At 37.3% G+C, this 25,469-nt stretch overlaps 1 protein-coding gene across 5 annotated transcripts in view; it reads right to left on the reverse strand.

Annotated features, from left to right (window-relative positions):
* The window catches only part of LOC131591788 (coiled-coil domain-containing protein 91-like), a 145,141-nt gene that overhangs the window by 55,625 nt on the left and 64,047 nt on the right, over positions 1–25,469 (reverse strand). For all 5 annotated transcript variants that reach the window (XM_058862844.1, XM_058862843.1, XM_058862845.1 and 2 more), the window contains exons 7-8: positions 16,999–17,076; positions 5,327–5,434 (exon numbers count right to left, since the gene is read on the reverse strand). In XM_058862844.1, the coding sequence (XP_058718827.1) occupies positions 5,327–5,434; positions 16,999–17,076 (186 nt within the window). The remainder of the gene's footprint in view (positions 1–5,326; positions 5,435–16,998; positions 17,077–25,469) is intronic.

The following is a 25,469-nucleotide window of genomic DNA, read 5'->3' on the forward strand; positions in this document are numbered from 1 at the left end:
ATAATTTCCAAATGAGATTTTTGGTGGAGAAGCTGGAAGTACCCTGGCTGAATTAAGAGTGCAAAGGGACTGCAAAATCAACCTCCAACTAGCATGTGAGAGTGGACATACTGAAATCAAGTTCGAAAACTCTGGTAAGGCTTTATATTTAAAAGAACGACGCCAAACAATTATTCCATCTTATCAGAATCTTTCATGGAACGCCAAAATCACAGAAAGCGTCAAGCTGGAAGGGACCACAGTGGGCCATCTGGTCCCACTTCCCTGCTCAAACAGGATAAATCCTGAAAAAAATTTCCAAATTTTGGAAAAACAATCAAGCAAACAAAAAGCCATCCCAGCAGAGGAAAAGCTGATTCTTCCTGTTTTCATTTTTATTCTCTCTATATACATGGAAAGTATCAGGAATTCAGGAATAAGTTTCTCAAATTTGCCACAGGATTTCAATCAATCCTTATTTTTTTGCTCCTTCAGGTTCTGAGAAAGTGTAACTTCGCTCTTGGCAAAAGAGCAGCAGGCCTGAAAAGGTACAACTAGATGAATTATGTGAAGGTGAATTACATGAAAATGTAACAGGAAGGGCTGATTTGAAGTACTTGGTTTTGAAGGAAATGAATAAACAAATATTTCTTCAGAAGAAAACGACAAGATTTCTGGGAACTGAGAGGACATGTCCAAAGAAGGGGACATGGTAAGTACTCTAAATAATTTCCAAACCTATCATAGCTGGAATTGTTAAACCAGAAAGGTTATGCCCATGGCAGTGTTTGTATTTTCAGTCTGAAAGTCTGAATTCAGGATTGCTACTCTCTCTGCAAAAATTTGGCCAATGTCTCCAAAAAATGCAAATATTCACAAACCTCTCAGAATCTTATTTGTGTATGGCTCCTTCAAGATCAGGCATTAAAATATTTCACAATTACTACCAGCAGATGGGAAAAACACAAAGCCGCTTTTGTTTACAAGAGGAGAAAAATATAATCAAAGTTCATAAAATAAGCATTATTAGAGAAATATGAGGCACATTTTGAGTAGATATAAAAGCAATTATTTGAAATCAAAGGAAATTGTATCTCCTGTGAAGCTAAGTTTCCAATTGAAGTGAACATTTCCCCTGGCATACAAACAATTGCTGTAAAAGAAAACTACTTCCCACATTTGATATTCTAGGAGTAGTCAGAAGACATACTGGTACTTTTCACAAAAGGTTATGCAAAACACATCAAAAAGAATCATCCAAATACTAGAGAACATAAAATACCTATCATTCCAGCAGTTCATGATTATTGTCACACCAGTTTTCTGCTTGTCATAAGCATCATAAATTTTAAAAGATGAGCTCCAGCCAATGGAACTTCTATTCTGACTGACCTTTCAGTAATTCTTTTCTTATTGAAAAGAAACCAGTACTTCCCTGAGTGAGTCTCAGAGACAAAAGATTTCGCATAACAGATTTTGAACTACTGTTTATCATACAAATGACAGCCAACATCATGATAGAGTGGAAAAAGCATTAAAGACATGGGGGTAACTCTAGTTGTCCTAAACACTGCTGTATCCACAAATGTGAAACATGTTTCACACACATTGATTTTATGAAAAATAACTGCTGTAGGTATTTAACATTTATTTTACCTTAATACATAGATCATTGAGTGTTTTAAGAAGAATAAAAAATGTAGCTTACTATACACACCTTTAACACCATCTGCTTTGATTGAATAGTATGAGAAATTTCTGAGTATTAAAAAAAAATCCATTCAAAGGTTTGTTGATTATATATTTCAGAATGTATTTTCGCATAGCACATGAGTAAAGCCACAAGATCACAGTTGGTGTTCGTTTTCAGAAGGCAACATCAAAGGTTTGTGTCTCAGAAAAAGGTGAGGATTAAATTTGTAATTTTCCAACTTGTAAAGAACTACTATGTTTTCTATTGGCATCTGATATCATCAAATCCTAGAAAGTGAAACTGACAGGAATAGCTTTCCTAAATATTCAGTAGATGACATGACTGGTTTCTGGCACAGAGAAAGAATTCTCTTTGTCCTGTTGATTGATGGAGGATACCATGACACTGATGCCCCTGAATGTGCCACAAGAATGCTTGGTTTGCTTTTTAAAACATTGACATCATGGAATCACAGAATGGCCTGGGTTGGAAGGGAACTTGGAGGTCATCTGGTTCCAATCCCCTGCCATTGGCAGGACACCTTCCACTATTCCAGGTTGCTCAGAGCCCCATCCAACCTGGCTTTGGACACTTCCTGGGATGGGGCAGCCACAGCTTCTCTGGGCAACCTGTGCCAGGGCCTCACCACCCTCACAAGGAAGAATTTCTTCCCAATATCCAAACTAAACCTACTCTCTCTGTCAGTTTGAGCCATTCCTCCATGTCCTGTCACTCCAGGCCTTTGTCAAGAGTGTCTCTTCATTTTTTCTGTGGGCTCCCTTCAGGTGCTGGAAAGACACTATGAGGTCACCCCAAAGCCTTCTCTTCTCCAGGCTGAACAATCCCAATTGTTCCCTCAGCCTTTCCGTGCTGCAGAGCTGTTCCATCCCTCTGATCCCCTTGGTGTCCCTGCTCTGGCCTGGCTCCAGCAGCTCCCTGTCCTTCCTGTGCTGTACCCCAGGGCTGGAGGCAGTGCTGTGGAGGGAGTCTCTCCCTGAGTAGAGGGGCAGAGGAGCAGAATCCCCCCCTCTGCTGCTCCCCACACCACTTTGGATATGGGAGTGTATTTCCTTGGAGAAAACCAGCAGCCCTAGAGGCTGTCACCTGGTAAGGAATCATTCCAGTGACCATCATCTAGGATGCTGACTACAGCAAGCCAGTTTGCTGACAAGGCTGACACATAATGATCAAATATCAACTGCAGGATTTTTCCAGCTGGAAGCTGGAATAGGACCATGCAATGAGGTCTTTCACTTCTTTCTCCATGCTGGAAAACAAAGCCTTATACACTGAACGTGAGCAGCAGGATAGCAGGATCTTCTCTGGAAAGGATTTCACCCTGCATCTCCACCTGATAAAATTAAGCCTTAAAATCAGATACTTCAGTAAACTCTAGGAAAAGGTTAAAGACAAACAGAGAAAAACAGCCTTTCCTCCATCTCAAAGACACTTTTGTGAGGGAGGGGAAAAGACATTTAGGGGGGAAACAGGAGTAAGTAGAAAGCATGAAAAAGGAGTTATCATGAGATAATCTTGATTGTGTGGAAATGGAAATAAAACACCAAAAAATTTAAAAGGAATGTCAAACAAGCACAAAAAACTATGTGGTTTGACAGTTTTAAACAGGCTTAAAACTTTGACGGCAAAATACTGCTTGTAAGGCAAGAATATTAGAAGGGAACAAAAAAAAAAGAAGTGATTTTTGTGTTGAGTGCATACTTGCAATGTGTGATTACTGCTGCACCAAAAAAAAAATCTTTACAGTGATACAAACACTCATAAATCTCTATGTAAAGGTGGCTATGCATGTAAAATCCCATATCATAAAACAGCAATGAAATCTATGTATAAGTATCAGCAGCAATTTTATCAAACTGAACTGTTAGCACATAACAAAACAATCTGAAGAAAAAGAAGGGTGAAAATAAACACAAAAACATACATTTAAGAATAGATTATAAAAAAATAAAAAACATAACACCCACTTCTCAGATCTTTCAACGAGATTTCAAGAGTGAATAAAATCTGCCAGTATAAATCATATTTAATTAAACCTGATAGCTCAACCACAAGCACCCAAACTTTTCTACTTGATTAGGTTTTAAAATCCCAGTTTTACATTACAATTAGAAGTGAAAACCTCGATTGCACTGAATGATAAATGACTTGGAGGTTAATGAACAAAATTTACACTTTTTCTGGGATCCAAAGGGGGTGTTAGATGCAGACATGATGGGCACTGTGTTTTGTCCTAACCACTCTCCTGTCCTATGACCAAGAACAGTTCTTTTTACATTGTTGGGTTCTCCCCAGGTAAATTTGAACCTCTTCAACATGCTTTCACACTTCTGGCCTATTTTTGGGGTTTCAATGCAAATCTGACTGATCACAGGTGCAAGTTATTGCTCAGTCTGTAAGAACAATCTCAGAATATCTTCCTATGACATTTCTGTATTTCATGAGGTTAATTCAGAAAGTGATATCAAGTTAGCAAATGATACATTAATTTCAAAAGCAGAAAACATTTTTTTTTAAATTAATTTTTACTTGCTCTTAGAGCTTTATAGCAAGTATTAAATAACTGCAATTCTGTGCAATAACCTCACTCATGATGTAATTTTTTCACATTATGACATCTTCCCTTCACACTGTTTACACACATCTATATTTAACACACATTTGCACTAGGTGTTAATTGATATGGTCAGAACAGTCAAATGATCATAAGACACTTCTAGAAATGGTGGAGTCCTTCAAGGGGACATTTGATGTATTTAGGTCTAAGATACTACAAGAAAATTAAAAAAAAAGTTATCCTTTGTATTTTTTGCAGGATTGTTGGTAACAGTACTTAAAAGGTAACTTAGCTGTAATATAAATGACTCCAAAGGGCTACTAACAAATTAACTTCTTGGTTTTTAAACTTCCATGCTCATGGGCATTATTATTTTGATTCAAGAGCTGTACTTCAGTAAAACCAAGATTTTATTGATAACAAACCAGGTTGATACTGTTCAGATACTCAACACTAATTGCTCTGTTCTCAAATACTTGCTGTGCAGTGTGCTTTTACTCAAGTCATGCTAAATGAGCCAATTTAGGCCATTAATGTGTGTGTATATATATGTATATATATATATATGTATATTTCTGGATATTATATAACTCCTCATAGCTTTTTATTTTTAGGTAAGATTTCTGTGAAATAAAAATAGGTGTGGACAGCACATTTTTGTCTACTATCTGAGAACCATCTCAAAATTTGGACCAAAAATTCATCCAAATCCCATACAATCAAATCCTGCATTTAACTACAAAAATTAAAAATAATTGAATGGCTTCTCCAAGACCACAGAAAAAGGCAGCTGTTAAGAAGTAAATATTAAGCTGCTCTGAGACTTTTTCTCAGTGGTACACTCTCCTTGAATCTGTTTTGAGCAGGCTCCAGTGTTATAGAACATTTTTGATCCCAACAGATGAAGAGTCCTTATTTATTTAGCATTTTTAAATACTTGTGCTTAGTGGTATGCTGAGGAAAAAAGGTGAGAGATGGATAATTTTCTTTGGGGATCTTATATGTTAGTATTTTTTTCAAACAGGAAAAGTTGAAACTAAAAGAAAATCATGGAAATTCTTGCATGTGCACATCCATACCTGAGCATCAAGGAGGTCTTCACATTTGTGAGAATGCTTTTCAATGGTTAATATATACTGCTTTTCAATAGCTGCTTCTTGCTGCTGAACTGTAGATTGTAGCAGTGCCTGCAAAAAAAAAAGGCACAAAATACTCAACAAAGATATAACTGGGAAGTTTATTGGCAACTGCAGATCCACTAAGACTCATCTACAACCAGAATGTGGAATGCTGTTATAAATTTAGAATGTGTAGCGATTAAAGTACCTTTCTATGTAACACTACCTTGTTTTCAGTCAGGACTAACATTTTTTGGATCTCAGATTTCTTACACAGTCTGCTTAAAAGACAGCAGCATACAGAAGATAGAGAGGGAGAGTATTTCTGTTAAATATACTCAATTTAGTGGGACCACACAAGAAGAGGAGAATATGAAAGCTGCTGAAGAGAGAGAAAAAAAAAAAAGCCAGACATATTTCCCTGGCTGACAAAACTCCACATCCTCTCGGCACTGTGTAAGATCCCATGGGCCAAGCATGATCTTCACAACCACAAGTCAAGTAAAAGCAGATGGAAATTCTGAGTAACATAAAACATGAAAGAATTCCCCCCCAGGATGTTCACACTTGAATGTGAAGCAGTGTAAGTCAAAGTGTGGAAAGACTAACTACCAAGGCAGTAACAAACAGCTGATAGGAGTAGGAGTTTTGAGTGTGTGAGCACGTGTTTGTGCACATGCCTGAAATCACACATGCTTGGCTAAGCCCTGCACAACCTCCAGCATCTGAATGCAGAAAGAGAAATAAAATACTTGAAGATACATGAAGAAACCAAATTATCATTTGGAGAATTATGCTTAGGTTTCTTTAAACTATGGTAGCTAAACATTTACTTGGCTCATGTGATTTAAGCCTTTTTTCCTGATAGTATAAAGTCTTTATACCTCTTTCCAAATATTCACTGGGTTCTTTATACAGAATGTACCAAACTATTCTTAACTAGTGATCAATATACTGAAGTAGTCAAAATGACTGGGTAAGTTAAAACAGACAGGACTTTTACAGAAAACAGACCTTTGGCCCAAATGCAGACAAAGAAAAAAAATCCCCATCTTTCAAACAATATTTTAGAGATATATTTACTTCATGGAACATAACACACACATCAAATAAAATTTTGAATACTTTCAAAAAAACCCAAGAATGTAAAAAGAGATAAAATCTTCTAACAATTTTTGAATTACCTTTCCAAATTTTCCACAATCCTCTTATGCCAGAATCACTGTTCTTCAGTAATGCTGTAGCATGGTAGTTGCTCTCAGTACAAATTCAGCAATTAAAAAGGTTAAAACTTGGGATTAATCAAAGTGTAAGAATATATTTACTGGTGTTTATAGGGGATTTAGCAAAGTAAGTAAGTTAGTAAGTAAGTTAGTTTACTTTCAAAAAAGCCAATTTATTTCTAACTAAATTAAATTCTTTCATTTATAGAAATCTGAGACCTCAGAAAAACTGAACTCTCAAGGAAGTGTAACCTCTGTACATGAATCTTTATAGTCTGCATAAATTAGAACAGTCACATATCACTGTCAAATATTAAGTCTGGACCTCGGGGTTTGGGTTAATTTTTTTTGTTTGGTTGTTCTTTTTGCCTAAACTATTGTAGCAAAAAAAATGTTTCATGTAAGTGGTACAGAAGAAAATAAAATAATTCTGTTCTTAGGGAACACAGTAACAGAATGGCCATTAGGCTGCCACAGCATTTCTCAGACAGTTCCTTGCTCATGCCAAGGGTTGAGTCATCTTTTGCTCTACAAACTTCACTGGCAACTGTTAAAATCCTATTAAATGGTATAAAGAACTTTCAGTTTTCAAGGAAATAATTATTATTCACTGGATGGCATGTAGAGACTGTTAAATTTTTAAAATTAATTTATTATTACTATTTTTCTTTAGAAAATACATAAAATTCCACATTCAGAAACAAAAGTCTTCCATTTCTGTTATACACAATATTAACACAGTTTAAATAGTACCACAGGGCTGATGTGGTATATTTTACTGTTCCACTAGTTGGTCAAGGAGAAAGAGAGAAAATCTCCCTATGTAGCACAGTAGTACAGGTTTCTCAATGGGAAATGAGATGTGTGATAGTCATCCAAAGCTCTGGCAATTTTCAAGATAATCAACTACTCAAATTTAATAATTTTTAAACATTTCATTTACCAATTAGCTCATTTGCTAAACTGAAACATACATTTGGCTACTTGATGATCGGTATCTCTAATCTTATAGTTACAATAACACTAAAAATCTTTTGATTAATTGCTGTTTTGGGCAAATACTCTTATCACTGCTGAAACAGCACTTTCTTCCTTAATTAGTAAAGGAGGAGTTGTTAATTATGTTGCTGGGATAACATTCCATAAATCTACGGCCAGTGATCTAATACCAAGCTGGCATTCTTGAAACAGTCTCCTTTTAATTGAATCAATTCAAGTAAGGTTACATCAGAATGTAGCCTATGGAAACTGTTGCGTGAAGTCAAGGGTAGGATTTCAATATGACCTTTCTTGTTAATTAATTTTTCCTTCTATATTTTGTGCAATGAACTTCCTTGACACCAGTTGGGAAGGGTCATCATACAATCACAGCATCAGAGGATTTTAAGGGTTGGAAGGGACCTTAAAGTTCATGTAGTTCCAACTTCCTCCTATAGGCAGGGACACCTTCCACTAGACCAGGTGGCCCAGAATTCCATCCAGAGGCTTCTTTCCCTCTTTCTGATCTCTCTACTAACCCAAAAAAACTGTCAGAGAACTGATACTGCTTTTTCTTCAATAACCAAAATGTTGTGGTGGCTTCCAACAGAATAAAGAGACTAAAACCCCTTAAGTTCTCTATAGAGTCTTCATTTTAGTTTGATATATGGTACATTAAAAAAATTACAGAAAAAACGTTATTTCCTCAAACCATTTAAGAAATCTTCATACATCCAAATGACTGTACAAAACATTTTAAAATTGATCTAGGTATACTAAATAAATTAGTCTGAACCCCTGTTTGAGCTCAGATAAAGAACTAACCTTAGCTTTAAGTTTTATACATTGGAATAATTTTAGACAACCTTGAGCTGAAAGTAAATCAAAATATCATAATAAGAGCCATGATCACCATGGGGGATTCTTAAAGGAATACACATCTAACTACATGTTTTAGCACTGGTCAGAGTATTTAGTCCTGGAAATGACAGCACACTATGTGTGCGGTGGGAAACATGGAGAATGGCATTCCTGTATACAGACCAGGGACTGAAAAGCTTCACTGTGCCCTATACGAGAAGAAAAGCTTAAAATCACAAATGATCACAACACTTCATCCTGTATTTCTAAAGTGTGTTATGTACTGAGTACCAGATTATCTCTAAAATTTCTCCTCGTACTCAAAAAGGCAAAAGTGCCTTAACTATGGTTTTGCCAAAAGCATAACACAGATGCCCCAGCATTTTTAATACAAACCTACTTGCACAGCCCTAGTACATAATGCATTCATTCTATGGGCAATAGACACCACAGCTACTTGCCCAGACAGAATTTATTGTAAGGCCAGAAGCTAGAATTTATGAGAAACCCCCTTGAATTAAATAGCCAAAATATGGACTGTTGTTGCAGCGGCCTCAGGGAGACAAAGAGTTACATTGTCCCACCCCAAACCCCTTGTGAAGGGCGGCCCAGGAGTTCTGATTGGGTTTGAGTCCCTGGGGGGTTCTCCCTTGGTGTGTTTCTAATGGTCCCTGACCCTGAACTCCACCCTCAAAGGTGTAAACCCTCGGGGGTTCTGTCCCTCAAAAACCCCTGCTGTGCCTCTGTTCGGGGCTCTCTGTTCTGGACCTGACTTTGTTCCTATGCTGAATAAATGGTTTCATGAACGGGAGCCCGTCTCGTTGGTGTTTCATGCTGGTCCCCAGAACCCTGCTGCTTCCCTGGACAAGATCCTGAGGTTGCAGGCTGCAACAAATGGTGAGAGAATGCGGGCATCCAGTGAAGCACCAGAACAGCAGGACCCGGCTCCACGGACACCTCGTAAGTCCCCGGCTGATGGCTTGAGAGCCGGCGAGACCCCCGCCTTGGAAAGGAGGACTCGAGAGTACCTGGCAGGGAGACTGGGTTGAGAGTGCCTCGGGCATGGGGGAAGAAAAGGGATTACGGAGGTGTGGGAGCCGAGACCAGACGCTGGGACAAGCACCTAACATCACCCAACGAGACGTATTATGGACGATATCAACATTATGGACGATTCTATTAACACTATGGACGATTATGGACGATTATATCAACATTATGGACGATTATATCAACATTATGGACGATTATGTACGGTATGGCTCTTCCAGTGGACTGTTTTTGTCTTCTGTGGAGTTCCTTTTTGGTGTATACCTTCCTGTACCTTCCCCTTTCCTCTGTTCCTAAGGGCAGGACAAAGGGTGAAAAAAGCTAAGGTGGCTCAGGGTTGCTGCCGTCTGCCCGCCGTTCCGTGTCCTCCTTCACCCCCTGTCTTTCCATATTCCCCGTTCCCTGTCCGGGAAAGCCTGTCCCGGCCTCCCCCCCCCTTCCCAAGATGGCGCCGGCCACGCGGTCTGGGATCCCTGGTTTCCCGCCTTGCTCCTTCTTTTCCGGTCCCAAACCTTCCCTTCCCGAACCTCCCAGTAACTCCTGCTTCACTCCCACCCCTTTGTTCGGTGCTCCACCCCTGGGGGCTGTGCTTTGCCATCGTGGGCAACACCTCCTCTGGGGAAATCGAAACTGTAACCGAGCTCCGAAAGCCAGTGTTTCACCCAGATCATCTAAAGGGCGACGCCCACATGGGAGCCGGAGCCGAAGCTGGAGATCGAAGAATTCTGCCCCTCGTAAGAGGAGATCTAAGAGCTGCACCCTTCCTAACAGAGAATCCTAAAGTGGAAGAGACTGAACAAAAAAAAAAAAAAAAAATTATGTTTGCATTAAGTACCATCACCGTTTAATTTGCCCGGCGTAGTCCGAGATTTAAGTGTTTGTTTTCAATTTTGTTTTTTCTGTTTGCTTAATGTGTTTTGTTATTGAGCTATTGGTGTCCCACAAAGCAAAGTGGGTGCTCTGTGGAAGAGGTGAGATTTTAAGGTGTATGTTTGGAAACGTTTTAAGCTCCTAATTAAAATTTGAAAAAAAAAAAAAAAAAAAAAAAAAAAAAAAAAGGAGCAGATGTTGCAGCGGCCTCAGGGAGACAAAGAGTTACATTGTCCCACCCCAAACCCCTTGTGAAGGGCGGCCCAGGAGTTCTGATTGGGTTTGAGTCCCTGGGGGGTTCTCCCTTGGTGTGTTTCTAATGGTCCCTGACCCTGAACTCCACCCTCAAAGGTGTAAACCCTCGGGGGTTCTGTCCCTCAAAAACCCCTGCTGTGCCTCTGTTCGGGGCTCTCTGTTCTGGACCTGAGTTTGTTCTCATGCTGAATAAATGGTTTCATGAACGGGAGCCCGTCTCGTTGGTGTTTCATGCTGGTCCCCAGAATCCTGCTGCTTCCCTGGACGAGATCCTGAGGTTGCAGGCTGCAACAGACTGTTACCCCCAATTCTTCCTGAATTCCCTAAGAGTAACAAATCCCCAAACCCCTTTCTTTCAACTCCCTCTTTTTATTATAGGAAAAAGCTAGTCAGAATAAAGGCAACAGGAAAAACAAAGCTGAGGTCACTATCCTCTCCTACCTCTTCTAAAAAAAAAATAATTTAAAAGCAATTCTGATCCATGCAAAACACAGGCTTCCCAGATGCACAACATTGTTTGAAAATGTTAAAGCTACTCATATGAAACATCAGTATAAAATACAAACCATGGTGTACAATTTGCTGGGTTATGTTTTAGAATGTTTCTTCAAAGCACTGCATCAAGAACCTTAGTCAATCCAAAAGAATATTCTGTTCAATCATCAAGTAGCTAAATGGAAGCCAGTATATCAAATGCCTACTTCAAAATTGCTGAGTCTGAATGATGAAAACAAATAATCTTTAAAAATAAAAGTTACTAATGAGAAGTTACCGCATTGCTTCAAACATGTGAACTCTATTAAATATGGCAATAGTACTTCCAAATTTTTATGCTTTATAGCATTAGACAATGATTCATCTAATTCAGCATCCTGTCTCCATCATTTAATTACTTTCTACTACTTAATTTAAGGGTGAAACGCAAGTAACCAATTGCTGAATGACAAAATAGAGCAGAGAACACAATGCAAATTCTTTCCTGACCAGTGGAAAAGACACATTAGCTCAATAAAATGCAGTATTTGACTAGTTGTGTTTTAATTCAGCTATTAGCTAAGATGGCCATGATACAAGTAAAACTATTTAAAATATTTCTGAAAAAGTTTTTTCAAAATAATTCAACTTATCCACTTCAGCCCAAAATACTGCACATTTTCATGATTGGGTTATTTCCAGGTGAGCCTGCCTTTTTAGTGAAAATGAAACATATCCATTTAGGGGCTATGGAATAAGGGTGGTTAAATACAACAACAAAGGGGTAATATATTTTTTGCAGTGATATAAAAAATTCAGTTTCATATTTAACTGCTTGTGGTTGAAACTGTGTTGATGCATACTGGTAAGAATCAACAACTTACAGTTTGAATACTACACTGGGTTTATCTATATAGCTCAGTTTTACTGGTATGTGAGTGTAAAGGACTTATTTTCCATAAGACACTGTTCTCACAGACTACTGACAGAAGCAAACTGCAAACTTACTCTTAATCTTCTATTAACCTTCATATTTTATAATATTTAACATTGTATTTATTATTCTATAGTCAGAAACATACAAAATTCATCCTTACTAGAAGGGGAGGGAGAGTTTCCTTGCAATTTTTGTAATTGCTTTCAAAATGTAAAGGCCATTAAATCAATGATAAAATACTTTTAATAGCCAGATCTCTCAGAGTATGAGATTTGACTGCACCTTGTTTTTATCTGAATTCTGTAGAGAGACTTCCATGGTAGCATCACTGTTGTACAGAACTAGAGTCTCTCCTTTTCCAGCCATCAGCTCTCCATGAGAAAAAACAAGGTTGTTTTATATTTGAGGCTCACTTGAATTCTAGTGTGACCTGCACAGAAACAAGCATAGAAGTTGGAAGTGAAATACAAACTCTTGCAACAATTTTGGATTTGTCCTTTTATTCATGTGTCAGGCCTTTCTGAGCCAGGATGTCAACTGGGAAACTTAATAAGCTAAGCTGATGTTTTAAAGAGCTGAGAACTGGCCATATTTCAGAGCTTTCCCTCACTAGGGAGAAACTGTGTCTAAAAAAAGATACCCTGATTTTAGATTAACTTCTTTTGTAATGAAATCCTTTAAAATTTCCTTTGTTTATTAGAGTGTAACTTTTCAGTTCAGAGGTGTATTATTGACACAAATATTTTTGAAAGAAAATCTGATGGCCCCCACATATTCCATGCTTTGAAAATCTATCTGTTCTTACATTCTGAAAATCTGAAAAAACCCCACCACCTTACACTGAAAACTGATGAACAAAACTCTTCCTGCACCAAGGGCTGGAAAGAACTCTGCACCTTGAAGTTCATTTCTTTAAAGGAAACACACATCTGATTCATGCAGGCTGTCTTTTATAAACATTATTAATTGCATAAAATAATCTACGGAAATAAAACCCGTCAAATAAATACGCCTGCCTGTAACCTCATATTCTTTAAAGCTTACATTAGAGGAGAAATAGAACAGATTAAAACTATTAACTTATCTATTTACAGAACTGTGACAATTTCAGAGCAAAAGTTTGACTAAACAAGCAGAGGAGAAATTCTTATGTTGCTTGTGGTAAATATCTTAAGATGTGATGTGATCCAACAAGCATAACTTCCAAGATCTACATTTACTTTTCTTTACTGTGGTTAATTACCAGGGATAAAAGTTTAAAACAGCAATGACATGAAAGAGAGAAATTAAATAAAATTAGATAAACATGAGAAGGGGAAACTTGACCTACATAGAACACTGAGTTAATTTTTAATTTGCTTTCCTGTGGTTTTCAATACAAATTTTGTGACTGTGTTGTGGATGGTTTATTTGTTGTAAGGAAGATTAGAATACGAGATATTTAACAATGGCCAAGGCTTTTGAGGGTTCATGCTACAAAGCATCTAATGCTCTCTATTAATGGATTTCCCAGCACATTCGACAAGTGAACATTCCAAAGATAACTGAATTTAATTTTAAGGGCTTTGGTATATCCAGGGCCTTGAAAATAGGTTGTTCAGTATTTGACTTCTTGTGTAAGCTGCATTTTAAGCATTGCTGCCATATTAAGAAGGACCAATCAGGAGTAGGAATTAAGGGGGTTTGTCCTCAAACTTGAGTACCTGTTCTGCTCAGAGATACTACACTAGTGAAAGATCCATGTGAAGAAATACTGTCCCTTTTACAACAACTAAGTGCACAAAATACAGGAAAGGGACTAGAAGTTAGTGTAAGCCATTTGGAAGTATAAGGAAGATAATAACAATGGGGGTCTGCTGCAGTACATTTTCAAGGAGTGGAATTACCTCTGAATGGAAGAAAACTGTGATTTTCTGGTTACCAACTTGGCAGCCTTGTACACAGAAGCCACAAAATAGCAACTCTCTTTTCCTTTGTAAAGCAAAAGGAAGGCATGTTCACAAATCCACTAACAATAACACTTATCTATGCCAGAAATACAGAAAAGACAAGTCAGTCAACTTTCTTCCACTGTTGTTCCACTCAAGGTTTCAATACCTAAGTTACAGGATTTGGGGTTTGAGGCATTCTGGGGATTATTTCCTGGGGCTAAGGATGAACTACTCAAATTTTTACAAGCTATCCTTAAACAACCAATGTTGGACATTATAAGTTGTGCTACAGCTCTGTTTGAAGTGCCACCACAAAATTATAATTCATTGGTTTCTGAGAGGATTAGTCAGAATTCCAACACTCCTGACTGCAACACAACCTAATTAGGGCCTGAGCAATCCCCTGATTGGAATAACCTGCATCAGTTACTTTATTAAACCACCAGGAATGCAAAATAAGCCCGTTGTAACCACAAACAAGATTTTCCTCCCCATGCCTTTTAAACAATTCATAGATTTGTTTAGGTGAATTTCTGCACTCAAGGTAATTTGAGGATTAATTAGATAGTACTTACAAAAAACCTAGTGAAAATGGAAATGACTTCTGTATATAAATTATATATATTAGAGTAACACACTCTAAATCCTAAAGACTTATTTTAGCACAAAATTAAGTCTGGTTTATGGTGAGTAAATGAAAATAGTTAATGAATCTCATGATTTTGTCTTTCACTAAAAGGACTAATCAGATTTACTTTACATTCCTAAACAAATGCTACATGTAGGAACCTTTATTTGGTTATCTAACTAATTAAACCACATCTGACAAATAGAATAAATTCCTAAGGATCTTAGCAGTTGAAAAGCCCCAAAATGTAAGATACTACTTTTATAATTACAAAACCACATTTGACTCATGAAAAAATAAAACAACTTAGCCCTGTAACATATTGAAATATTAACAATGAATCAACATTGCAGAAGAATCCATGAGATAATTTTCTCAAACAAAAACTACAGAACAGTTTTTGCCTCCACTTAATTCCCTGATGATTCAGTGTTACTTTTCTAATTAAAGTTCACAGCAAAGGGTTACAAGAAAGGTATTAAAGTATAAACAACCAACCAAAAAATGCTTGAGTGTATTTTAATCTAGCAATCCTTTTTGATTTTAGTTGCTACCCTGATAAGTAAGTCACCTCATGTTTGCAGATAGGGCTGGTTGCAGTAATTTACTCAGAACCTAGCTTATCTGATATTATTTCTTATCAGAGTGGTCAACTAACCACGCAAGGCAACAGGAAGGCTTGTAGGAGGTACATTCATTTCATGGTTCCCTGGTATTAAAGAGTGAATTTATGTAACTAGAATATAAATATTCTATGAGAAATAATACACTAAATATAAACATTGTTTAGAAACACAGGGTTCAATTAACTCCCTAATCTTTTGTGCCAAATCACTGAAACTGATAAACATAAATCTTATTTTCCAGAAGGAGTATCAGATCTACCCAGCTGCTGCTGACTGACTGGTAAGAAAGCTTTCAAAAATTATTATGGCACATAAATGTACCCCTTTACCCAACCACACAGGAAGAAATTATTCCTTTAAAGGGCCAATATAACCCATGCAGAGCTCTCATTTAGTTCATACAAATAAATTAAAATGGTGAAAAATTACATCTCAGAAACATTCAAAACTTTCATTCAATACTATAAAATTGCTGGATTTCTTAAAAGAAGGAAACATAAATGCAGCAATTATCAAAAGCTCACATGCTTTTTCGCAATTTAAATTCACACAGGAACAGCCAGATATTTGACATGTATCTAGAACAAAACAGAAATTAATAATTCTGCTACTGAAGATGTTCAGTGGCACATCCAAAGATGCACACTCCAAGTAAAATTCCCTTTTGACAACTTCTAAGGCAAAGCGATCCTCAAAGAAGTAAGGGAAGAGAAGCACAATAATTCTCCCACTGAAGTGAAATGAGGGAGGCATGGAGAAGTGGGACACCACCAGTGGACATGTTTGTTTTCTCATGAATGGAAACTTTTGAAACTTTTTTCTGGATAGGTTCAGAATGAAATTAGTGTAAGTCATTGATGGAGACAGAGATATTTCTCCAGAGAGCCAATTTCAATATTAGCTAGAACACTACTAACAGTTATTAGCAAAATTATTAAAAGGCTTTCTTCTTATCATAAAATCATTAATACTGGAAATGATCTCTAAAATCATTGAGTCCAATCCCTAACGCAGCACTGCCAAGCCTACCACTAAATCTTCCTGCCCTCCATGCCAGATCATTCTTTGGGTACAAATTACTGCTACCAAACAGTTAAAATCTGAAATTCTCCCTTTGTGTTCTCAGCTCAGAGTTGCCACCAGGTCTTAAGTTTCCCCCTTAATTTGTCCATTTCCCATTATCAGCTTTTCTCTGGCCAGGTCCATTTTAATTAGAATTCTTAGATTTACCTTCTCCTCCTAACTTGATTCAGTTTTTGTCCTTTGTGCGTTTCTTACTCAACAGAACAAACGACACACATTAATGCTCCATGGTAACATCCAGTTCTTTCATCTTATAAGCTGACAGGAACTAAAACAGCATGAAGGAAGACAGCATTATTTCATCCATACCTTCCTCCCTTAGTGCTGTGTAGATAAAAACCTGCTGAACTGCTCTATGATGCTGCTTTCCTGCAAGTGCAGCTCTGGAGACTGAAGAGATCCAACATGTGGATTTGTGATAAACGATCCAACCCAAAGTTTACCAGAACTGACTGAGAATTTTGGGTCTGTTCTGGTTTTAAGTTTCCTTACTGAAAATGGCTAACCAACTTTATCCGAAGTTTTCCAAAATGCAGACTAGGAAAACATGTCATGCAAAATTTCAGACCAAACAATCTAAATTGAAAGTAACAAAAAAGACAGTGAGAGAGGCTAAACAATCAGCACAAGCAGTACTAATAATACTGCAGGAGGTCATCCTCTTCACTATTACAATAAAACCATTTGGAAATTGTGTTAGCTTGGTTACTTATTCACCTTGAATTCTTCAACAATAATAGTTAGGGCTTCATGTCCAGCTTTTCTCATGTCTTCTAATTCCTGCTTATGCATTTCCTGTACAAAAATACAAAAAACATTATATAACAATATAGGCACCTGACATAACAATTTTTATTAGGAGAATAAAGAAATAAATGGCAATTATTTTCCTCAGTTTTGTATCTTTCATGAAGAAATGCACACAGCTTGATTCTTTAGATATTACATAATGTATATGAATATATATGTGTATATATATAAATATGTATGCTAAATTCAAGTAGGTCCCATTATTAAACTTATTTTTATTTCTCAATTTTACTTTACAGACTTGAGATGATTTTAAATGGTTCTCTAATATATTTTTTAGAAAAAAAATACCTGTGGATGGCAAATCACCTTCTTAGTAAATGTTATTTACTGCCTCTACCAATAAAAATGTTGAGATGAAGTAGAATCAGATTGAGTTTCCTCAGAAATGCACACCTGTGTCCTACTCATTACTTTTATCTTTTTATCTATCTTTTTTATCTACTCATTACCTTTTATCTTTTGTTTTATTCTTATGATTCCCAGGAAAGTCTTCTTGCAAAATAAATCTTAAGTAGATTTTTCAAACAAAGCTGCATTGTTTGCTTTTTATTTTCTGCACAGTTATGTAAAAGGAACCTGGAGAGAAACATTCTAGCATTTTTTCCTTTACCTAATAGTTTACTAAGTCTGCAACGTGAACACCTCATTGGATTCTAGCCAGCATTTCCCACTTATCAATGAGCAGCACCAATTTTTCCAATCACCAATTAGTAAGAAGATGAAAAACATTCCCTCCCTCCTTGTTCTTTGCTTCTGGGTCTGCTCTTGTATCAGCTCGTATGTCAGTACGTAGTGGCTTTAAATCATCTTGGATTTAAATTATTGGATTTTGGTGCAGAAAGCAGAAACACATTAATAACAAATTTTCCTTTGCAGTGATCATAGGACAAAACCATACACAACTTACACTATATAATTTTTTGGGTTTTGTGTTGTAATAAAGTTGAAATTAATTAATACAATTCTATGCTTCCTTAGACCTGTGTGTTTGGAATAAACAAAATCTAGTGTCTAACAAAGCATGTAAGACCATTAAAAATTAATTAACCAGTCTGTAACTGTATTTGACATTTCTGCTTTGTCACTCACTTCCTTTCTCCTGAAAGAGTCACCTTAGTAAAAACTAGGAAACAACAGCTACACAATCCACTTACCTCTGCCCCAAATATAATGAGACATCCCGATTTTCTTTAATAAAACTGTGGGCTTTTTTGAAGCCCAGCAAGAACAACTGCTAAGTAGAAGAAGAATAGAAAATGGAAATATTTTGCTGTGTACATTAAATACCACATCAGACAACAATACACAACACGTGGGTACAACATTTTAATCCCACTGTGATGCAATCATGTATCACTGACAACACAAATCATTCAAACTGATATTATATGGGTTAAAAAAACCCAATTGTTTTGACTGAGGAAGTAAGACATCCCATTCTGTTAGAAATCACAGTTCTACTCACTTGCTTTACCACACAAAGCAAAACACAGAGAAAAAAAAAGCCATTTGTCCTCTTACAATAAAGTCCCCAAGTTTTTCAGAACCAGTGACTTGTTCAAGGTCATGTCTTAAACGTGAACTACTAACACAAGTTGAAGCGTCAACATCAAGGCACTCCTGTAACATCTGTAAAGAGTCTTCTATTCCTGTAGGAAATGTTCAAGACAGTTATCTGAGTTGCTGCTGACTGCCTGTCTTCTCTAAGGCTGTGCTACCTTCAAAGGCAGCTGCCAGTCTGAGCCAGTATCTCAGAAAGCTATGCACTCCCTTCTCTCTCCACTTCTGTACTAATTCAGGAATATATTAATTCAAGAAACTATAGTTCCCTGCAGGTAACTGAAGTAGTTCAAATCCATCTTACACAGCTTTGCTTTACACAGTTACATTAAAACTCTTCATAGTGAACCTCTTTGCACTGCGATTTTTGTCTCCATAAAATCAACTGTTCTTTAAGAGCATAATTTAAAAAAATCACAAATAACATTTAGCATCATAATGATTCTGTTAAGAAACTGGTAAGTTTTTATTTGAAGATATAAATATTTCCTTCAATTCACCCAAGTACAGAGAAAAAATAGTAATACTGAATGCAAGAGAACTAAATCAATGAGAAATTGGGGTAAACATGGTAAGAATCAGTCCATAATGGCTAATTAATATACACACTAGAGTGTGCTCCTGTGTATAAAATAGAGATTTTATATTTCACTATTTCTGTTCTATATTTCACTATTTCTGTTCTGTTCTATTACTTCTGAAGTAAGAATATGAGCTCTACAGAACTAAGACACACAAGCATCTCCAGGTCTCTAGCAAAGCAAGTATTTTCACTTTGGTCCTATCATCAACATTCTAATGAAAGATACAGCTAAGAACCTAAAGATACGGAAAAATATAGGGAGGAAAGAACAATTTCAGATATCCCAAGATAAACAAAACCCCACATTATGCACAACCTTAAGCTCACCACAGGAAACCAGGAGACACTGTCATTTATTTCATACAAGTAAATATCATTTGTACCTGGAGTATAACAATGGAAGACTTTCAGGTTTATAATGAAGTGAGGTAGCAAACAAACTTTCACAAGCAACTGACTAACATCGTGGTGGTGAGGACATTTCCTGCTGTGCTAGAAATTATTTGAGCCAGAGTTGAGTGAGTGTGAACAGAGCAGCCTGCTGGGAATATTATGACTGATTAAATGTGAAAAACTATGCAAAGGAAATAGTATGGAAGAGCCTGCACATACCCTAAACTGAAACATAATTACAGTTCCCACACCACTCTCTGAGTATTTGCATTGTATAACAAGGATCCCTACCCTGTCATATTTAAGACACTAATGTGTTGTGAAGAACAGTTACAGTTTATATCTGCTCTTTTTTTTTTTTTTTTTTTTTTTACCTTCAGGATGTGCCTACAGAGACCCTTAACTGAAGAGGACATTAAACAAAAGAAGTGCTAAAGCTAAAATGTTATTAGTATGAATGCATATTTTGCTACCAAAACTGTATGGTATGGTAAATAGCACCTATGCTTGGCTCAGGAAACCGTCTCTGGCTGCCTTGAGGTTTTTAAAAAATTACACAGATAGCTGCTTTGGGATGAAGCTACACATGGGCCAGGGCAACTTACGTCCCGAATACTTTCCTATTTCCCCACATAATCTAAATTGTGGGACAGGATAGCAAGAGGAAGCAAGGAAGAAGGAATGAACAGGAGAACAGAGAATGCCAGGGAAGCTGACAAGAGAGCATTTCCATTAAACAACACAGTAAGCATAAAAAGAATTCTGAGCTTCATTAGGATATTTTCATGTCTCTTATCTGAAAAGCACCAGTCTTCAGATCAAATTAAATTCTACCATTGTCCATAAAGGACAAAATATTAATTTGGAAAGGGTTGCCAGATATCACCAATGACTACTGATACTGAAGCCAGTTATAAAACTCAACACAATTTTACATAGCACAGGTATTTAAAAATATATCAGTATTTATGTAGTTCTTTACTGTTGTACATTTTATGATACATATAGATATGTATGAAAAAAATACACTAGGAGAGTTTTCCTCCTTTCTATAGGTAGGAAACTGACCGACATATTGCAAGGGTCTGGAAAAACGACAGCTAAGGGAAAAAGGATCATGTTGGAAAATATTTAAGCAAGCTGAATATAATTAAGTCTGTGATGCCTGACAGGATGAACCCACAACTGCTGAGGGAGCTGGCAGATAAAATTGCGAGGCTCTGCTCAAAACCTGTGAGCTGATCACAATGACCTGGAGAAGTGTCTGAGAACTGGAGGTAGGAAATGTCATCCCTGTCTTCAAGAAATGACAAGAAACCACAAGGAGATACAAGCTAAGCAGTCTCAACTCAGTAGCTGGGAAGGTAGATAATTGTGCTGGTTTTTCCTGGGACAGAGCAAAGTTTTTCACAGTAGGGGGCTATGTTTTGGATGGTGCTGGAAAAAGTATAGGTAACTCCTGGGTATTTTAGTTACTGCTGGCTTTTGACACTTCTCTAAAATCCTAATGTGAAAGCTGCCTAAGTGTCCACCAAAGTGAGGCAGATTGAAAATTGGCTGAACTGCCATGCCCAAAAGGTGTCAGCGTATCCCAGTGGACAAGAAGCTGAACATGAGGCCAACAATCCTGGATTGCATTAGGCTAAATATTACCCCCAGGTCATGAGAGGGGATCCTCCAATCCGCACTGTTAGAGCCATTCCTGGAGTAGTGTGTCCAGTTCTGGGCTTCGTAGCAGAAAAAAACACGTACTGGATAGAGATCAACAAAGGGACACAAAGATGATGGGTCTGGATCATCCTTCACATAGAGACTGAGAGAGCTGGGACTACTAAGTCTGGAGAAGAGAAGGCTCAGGGGGTTTTATCAATGTGTATAAACATACCTGAAGGGATGATACAAAAAGAAAAGTGTCAGGTTCTGGAATGGGATGCACAGGGAGATGGTGGAGTCACTGTCCCTGGAGGTGCTTGAAGAAAGACTCGATGTGGCACTCAGTTCAGTTGATAAGGTGGTGTTGGGTCATAGGCTGGACTTAATGATCTCCAAGGTCTTTGCCAACCCAGTTGACTTTTACCAAATCCTAATACATTAGGTATTAATCCTGATGCTGCCTGGTTTTTCTCAAAACTTTTCTACAGAAAGTACTAAAAAAGATCTTACAAAGCAAACATTAGTGGAGTTCTGCATATTTATTACAGGTGAGCCCTTCAAAAGGACCCACTCCATACAGTTCACTACAGTACACATATTGTTTTCCAATATTTATTCTGGATAAAATCTTTTATTCAAACATATGAAATGTTAAATGTCAAAAATAATAGTAACCAAACCCACAATTTATATCAACGAAACATTAACTAGAGATATCTTATGTGCCAGAAATTGGTAACATTTCCATCTGTAGCTCTGTTAACCTTTGAGAAGTAATCAACATATGGTTTAGAAATATAACTAATTGAAAGAATGTATACTGGATTTTCATAGAGTTGTACTATTTGTAACACATAATGATGTTCACAGCACATTCCTAGATGATACCTTCAGTCTTTTCATGGATGTTTAAAAACCCAAGATGACTACAAAGAAACCTGACAGTCAAGTAGCTTCAAAAGTATGCAGGAATAAATTTCACTTAAGCATGAATAAAAACTTTCCAAGATTTACTTCTATTAGAAATAAAAAAGAACTCATAGCATCATCATGTTGCTATATTTTATATATTAGTAAAGGCCTGTCTGCACAAACCAGTCTTTGAAATAAGTCGTGATATTAAAGGCTAAAGTCCTTGAAACCTTCCTGCAGAAGAGAGAGTAAAGTAAAACAGTATCCTTGTGTACAGGAGAAAAAATGTAAACTTATGTGTATTAGCCAATGGTAACTTGCTTAGCCCGCGGACCCTGTAGAACCTTATAAAAGGTGTGCTAAAGATAGAAATAAACGGTGTTCACGTTTACTTCTGTGAAGGGCTGTGAATAGCTGGCAGTCTCTCAATATCTGGAGCTCGAACAGGACACCCTGCAGGCAGGGGGGCTTTGGTGGGTCCATGCACGGTGGGACGGAGCCTTGGACCGAGGTTGGTGGAGCGGATCTGAGCGCAGATAGACGCTGCCTTGGATCGGTACCAGATAGGCGACCCGCGGATAAAGGGGGGCGAGTCGCTGGGGGAGTCCGAGGGGCGGGGGCGTTGTAGAGGGATCGTGACCGCTAGCATGGAAGTGGACTTTGTGGCGGCAAAAAAACTGCTTCTTTGTATTCTCGTTAAACGAGGCGAAACAGCCCAGGAAAAAGACGTGGATATGCTCACTGTATGGGCTTATTACCACGGGCATTTAGTAGTGCCCCCACTGCTCTTTGCAGTGAAGGAACAGACAGATTTAAGGGATCTGAACTGGGAAACAGCAATCACGGAAAAGAGCAAGGACACTTTGTCTCTCGGTCAAACCTGGCAGATTGTAATTAATACCTTAAAAAACAGAAAAGCGAGATATGCTGAGGCTGTGAGCCCCGTAATTCTACCTGCATCACAGTAGCAGACGCCTTTACTTCCCACTGCTGGGCAAGCACTCCTATCTATGCTGCCCATGGAAAGAGGGAGGGAGAGTCAGAGAGAAGACAATAATCAGAGAGAAAGAAATTCCACAGCAAACGCTGAAACAACGAACAGAATCTGTTCAGTTACGGCAGGATGTGATACATCCAGAACTATTTGCCTCACTTTTGGAGTCACTCTTAACACTACAATCATATTTAAATTCCATCTTTACTACCCTGGAAGAAAAGAAGCCAAATTTAGATTGGTTTCCTCCTGAATCAGGGGGACATGGGGGAGCACTGAGGTGTGCGCAGAGAACAAAGGCACCCTGGGGGCAGAGGCAGTGCAAGAAAAGTTCCAAGGCCACTCTGAACAATTACAGAAACAGCTGAGCAGAAACAGGTGGCTCAGACAGCTTCAAAGAGAGACAAAATAGCCAAAAAATCGCAAACTATATGGTATTTAGTTCAAAATTCATCACTGCAATTAAAAGTTGATAAGCTGCAATGGTCACCGTTGTTAGCACCTGGCCATGAGAGACTTTTCGTATAACATCGCCTGCTTTTGAAAAATTGTGCCCTTTTTCCTCTATCTGCAAACAACGAGAGAGAAATTGAGAGAAAAAACTGTATGTGTTAAAGTTAACTTTGTGAGGTTTTTTTTTCTCTTTCTCTCTGTTTTTCCTCTCTGCGAGAGTATGTGGGGGATGTGAAGAAAGATAACAGCAGCAGAGAGCAGCAACAGAGTGGGCAGTCCACCCCCCGCCCTGCTACCTAAGGAAAAGCACCGGGATAGTGTACCCAGTTTGTTAAAAAGTCATGATTCATTGGTTTTTTTAAACTGTTTTTATATACCCTTTTAGAGTTAATTTTGTGGTTTAGGTAATTATGAGTTTATGCAGTTGCAGTTTTTAGAGTTTTACTAGAGAAATTATTGTGATTCTTTGAAAGTTAAAAAAAAAAAAAAAGAGAGAGAGAAAGGTGTTTAAGGTGAATATTAACAGAAGTTGCCTTGCAATAAGTGGTTTTAGAACCTAAGGTTAAAAAATATGGTATGATTTACAGCTTCTAAGAAAACCTTCCAATTAATGTTTTCTACAGAAGAGATTTGTGGTTTAAAAAATAATTAGTTAAGAGAACTTTACTGTACAAGACAAAGTTAAGTTAGAGCATATATTATCCATTTGCTTGTTTTTGCCACAATTTTAATAAGGTAATTTCAATATGAGTCCTTTTGTTATATAACACACACATAACTGCATATATACCAATTTGGATTTTGGATTTTAGTTTAAGGATTGGACTTGATGTTCCTGAAAAGTGCTACAAAATCTGAATGACAGCTTGCCAAATCCTGTGTTGTTGTGGTTTTTCTCTAGAAAAACTGCACTTCAAAATTCTAACCAATTTGAGCATATACTAGGCAAATTCCTGTTATGAATAAGTATTTTTAGTAACATTTGCAGTTATTGTGAGTTATTCTCAAAGCTAGATGACATAGAATTGTCATGTATTTGTTACATTTTCATGATCTTTATAGTGAATCCATGTTATTGTTATATTGTGTTTAAAAGGTATATATCAAACTTTTAGTTGCCTTTTTGTAATAACAGAATAAGATTGTTATGTTTTTATTTAATATAGATTAAGTGTTAATAGAATTAAGAATAGTCAAGTTTTATTATGTTTAGGCTTGAATGTTTTTAAGTTAAGTTTTATGACTTAGATATTCTTTTAAGGTTAAGTTTGTTATTTCCTTTTGTCATAAATAATTATTGTTAGGTTTAAATATCGTTTAATTTAAATTGTTTTATGTTTTATTGGAGACACTTGTTTAAACTGCAAACTATAGTTATTTTTCTAGAGAAATGAAGATAGCCACAACTGAAACAGCTGTGATAGAACACTGATGAACACCTGCTTGTGGATAGAAATGAATGCAGTCTGTGACACCCTCGACTTCATCGGGAGTTCTATTGTTTGTTGCAATCTCTGCAGTTTTGTTTTTTATAGGTTTCTTATTTTTCAGTGTTTCCAGAATTTTAAGAAGATGTACCATTGCCGAGGATCAGCTGCCATGGGAGAGGCTTCAGATTAAACCAACTGCTGCATGGTTTAATTGGTCTGGTACCTAAGGCTTCTGATCATTTGCTTTGTACAAATGCATTTCAACAGTTTGCTGTGCTGTAAGCATCTCATAGCTGCTACTATTGAGAACCTTGTTTTAGAAATGAGTTAAGAGGTATCTTTCCAGTTTAAAGCCTAGGCCCTGGCCAAGCCTTGACTTTACCTGGATGTAATGTTT

This window comes from Poecile atricapillus, chromosome W (genome assembly GCF_030490865.1).
Source record: "Poecile atricapillus isolate bPoeAtr1 chromosome W, bPoeAtr1.hap1, whole genome shotgun sequence".
Lineage (NCBI taxonomy): Eukaryota > Metazoa > Chordata > Aves > Passeriformes > Paridae > Poecile > Poecile atricapillus.